The sequence below is a fragment of the Aedes albopictus genome, chromosome 1, assembly GCF_035046485.1.
Source record: "Aedes albopictus strain Foshan chromosome 1, AalbF5, whole genome shotgun sequence".
NCBI lineage: Eukaryota > Metazoa > Arthropoda > Insecta > Diptera > Culicidae > Aedes > Aedes albopictus.
The window spans coordinates 65153256-65154767 of record NC_085136.1 but is presented as its reverse complement, the minus strand read 5'-3'; the positions used below and the strand labels follow the sequence as shown (position 1 = coordinate 65154767).

The 1512-nt window shown below is 38.6% G+C and overlaps 1 protein-coding gene across 1 annotated transcript in view; it reads left to right on the top strand.

The window, feature by feature from the left end:
- The first annotated feature begins 261 nt into the window (after positions 1-261).
- LOC109420785 (uncharacterized) overlaps positions 262-1512 on the top strand; it is a 19312-nt gene continuing 18061 nt past the window's right edge. The window contains exons 1-2 of the mRNA XM_062845018.1: positions 262-1178; positions 1237-1382. Coding sequence (XP_062701002.1) covers positions 948-1178; positions 1237-1382 — 377 coding nt within the window. The 5' untranslated portion in view covers positions 262-947. The remainder of the gene's footprint in view (positions 1179-1236; positions 1383-1512) is intronic.

Genomic DNA, 1512 nt, shown 5'->3' with positions numbered 1-1512 from the left:
GCCCACTGTTCCGGATTATCTATTAGCTGAATTAGAAATCTCCATTAAAATGTTCCATAATATGTTCTTCAAATTATTCCAAAGTCGACCAAACAAGCTTCACCATCTATATCATTATCCTGAGTGCATCAAGGAAATCGGACCACTACAGCAATATGACTGTCGCATATTCGAGCAAAAAAATAAATCAATTAAAACACAGATGAATACGGCTCGGAATTACAAGAATGTGTGTCTTAGCTTGGCCAAACGACAGATAGGGAATCGCGCTACTTGGGCGGTGGCTTCTATATTCGTCTGTTTTCCACTATAACTCAGTCAATCTTGAACCAATTGACACAATTCTTGGAATGCGGTGAGATAGGTATAGTATCTACCCGTGTACAAAATTTCAAGTCAATCGGTTCAAAATTGACCGAGTTACAGTGGAAAACAGACGAAAATAACAGACGAAGAAAACCACCGCCCAAGTAGTGCGATACCCTATTTGCACAAGCAGTTACCATTGCCGAAAAACCGTTCAAGAAAAACACCAGCTACCAATCAGGAAGTACTGTATTGGTTGAAGATACGTTGTCAGCTCCTTTGTTGAATTATGGTACAGGGGATCGTTGTTTTTGTCCAAAAGAGATAATTCACAATGGGATTCGATTTAGAAAGCACTGCGTTGTTGCAATCCATGAAGATGAGGAAAGTGGTCTACCTAGTTTTGGAGAAATTCAGGAGATACTCGTGATTAAAAACGTGGTCCAACTTTTGATCACATCGTGGGAAACTGTTGATTTCGATGAAATTCTTCAGGCATACTTGGTAGATAACAAACAACAGTATTTGTTGATTGATTTAACAAAAGTACATCGCCACACGACGTTTTCATTTTGGAAGAAATATAATGATGATACCCATTACGTTTCACGTAAAATTTACAATGACGACTTTTAAAACGTATGATATCAACAGACGCCGAGGGAATTGAAGACATGGAAACGTTCACGATGCTGGACGAAACAGATTTCAACAGGCTGCATCTCAACACCGGTCAAAGAAAAAAAATTCAAAAATTTCAAAGGATGACTCGTGGCAATCCAAAAGACGCGACAGAAGAGCCGGCAGAACCCGTTGATTACGAAGAGGTCGAATATATTGAGCAAGACGAAACGTCTGTATCACTGGAAAAGGTAAATGTTTAGTTTTGCTGCATAGTTACGTACTAATCAGAAATTGTTCTTTTTTTAGGAATTTGACATCGATTTGATATTCCAGCAGACAGAAGATGGTCGTGCCATAATCGAATCATTGAAAGAGCAACACTCGGTTACGCATAGCTTGGTCACTTCGATTACCAAAGTACTCGGCGAATACCTCATCTACCGGTTTGGCTAGTAAGTAGTTTTCACGATAAATTTAAAAAAAATGTAGTGGATAAGTTTTAAAATTGCACAACGTGTTTAGAGATTTCATAAGTGCCCTCAACTGAAAATTGTTTGTTGAAAAGCAAACTCTACCCTTGTT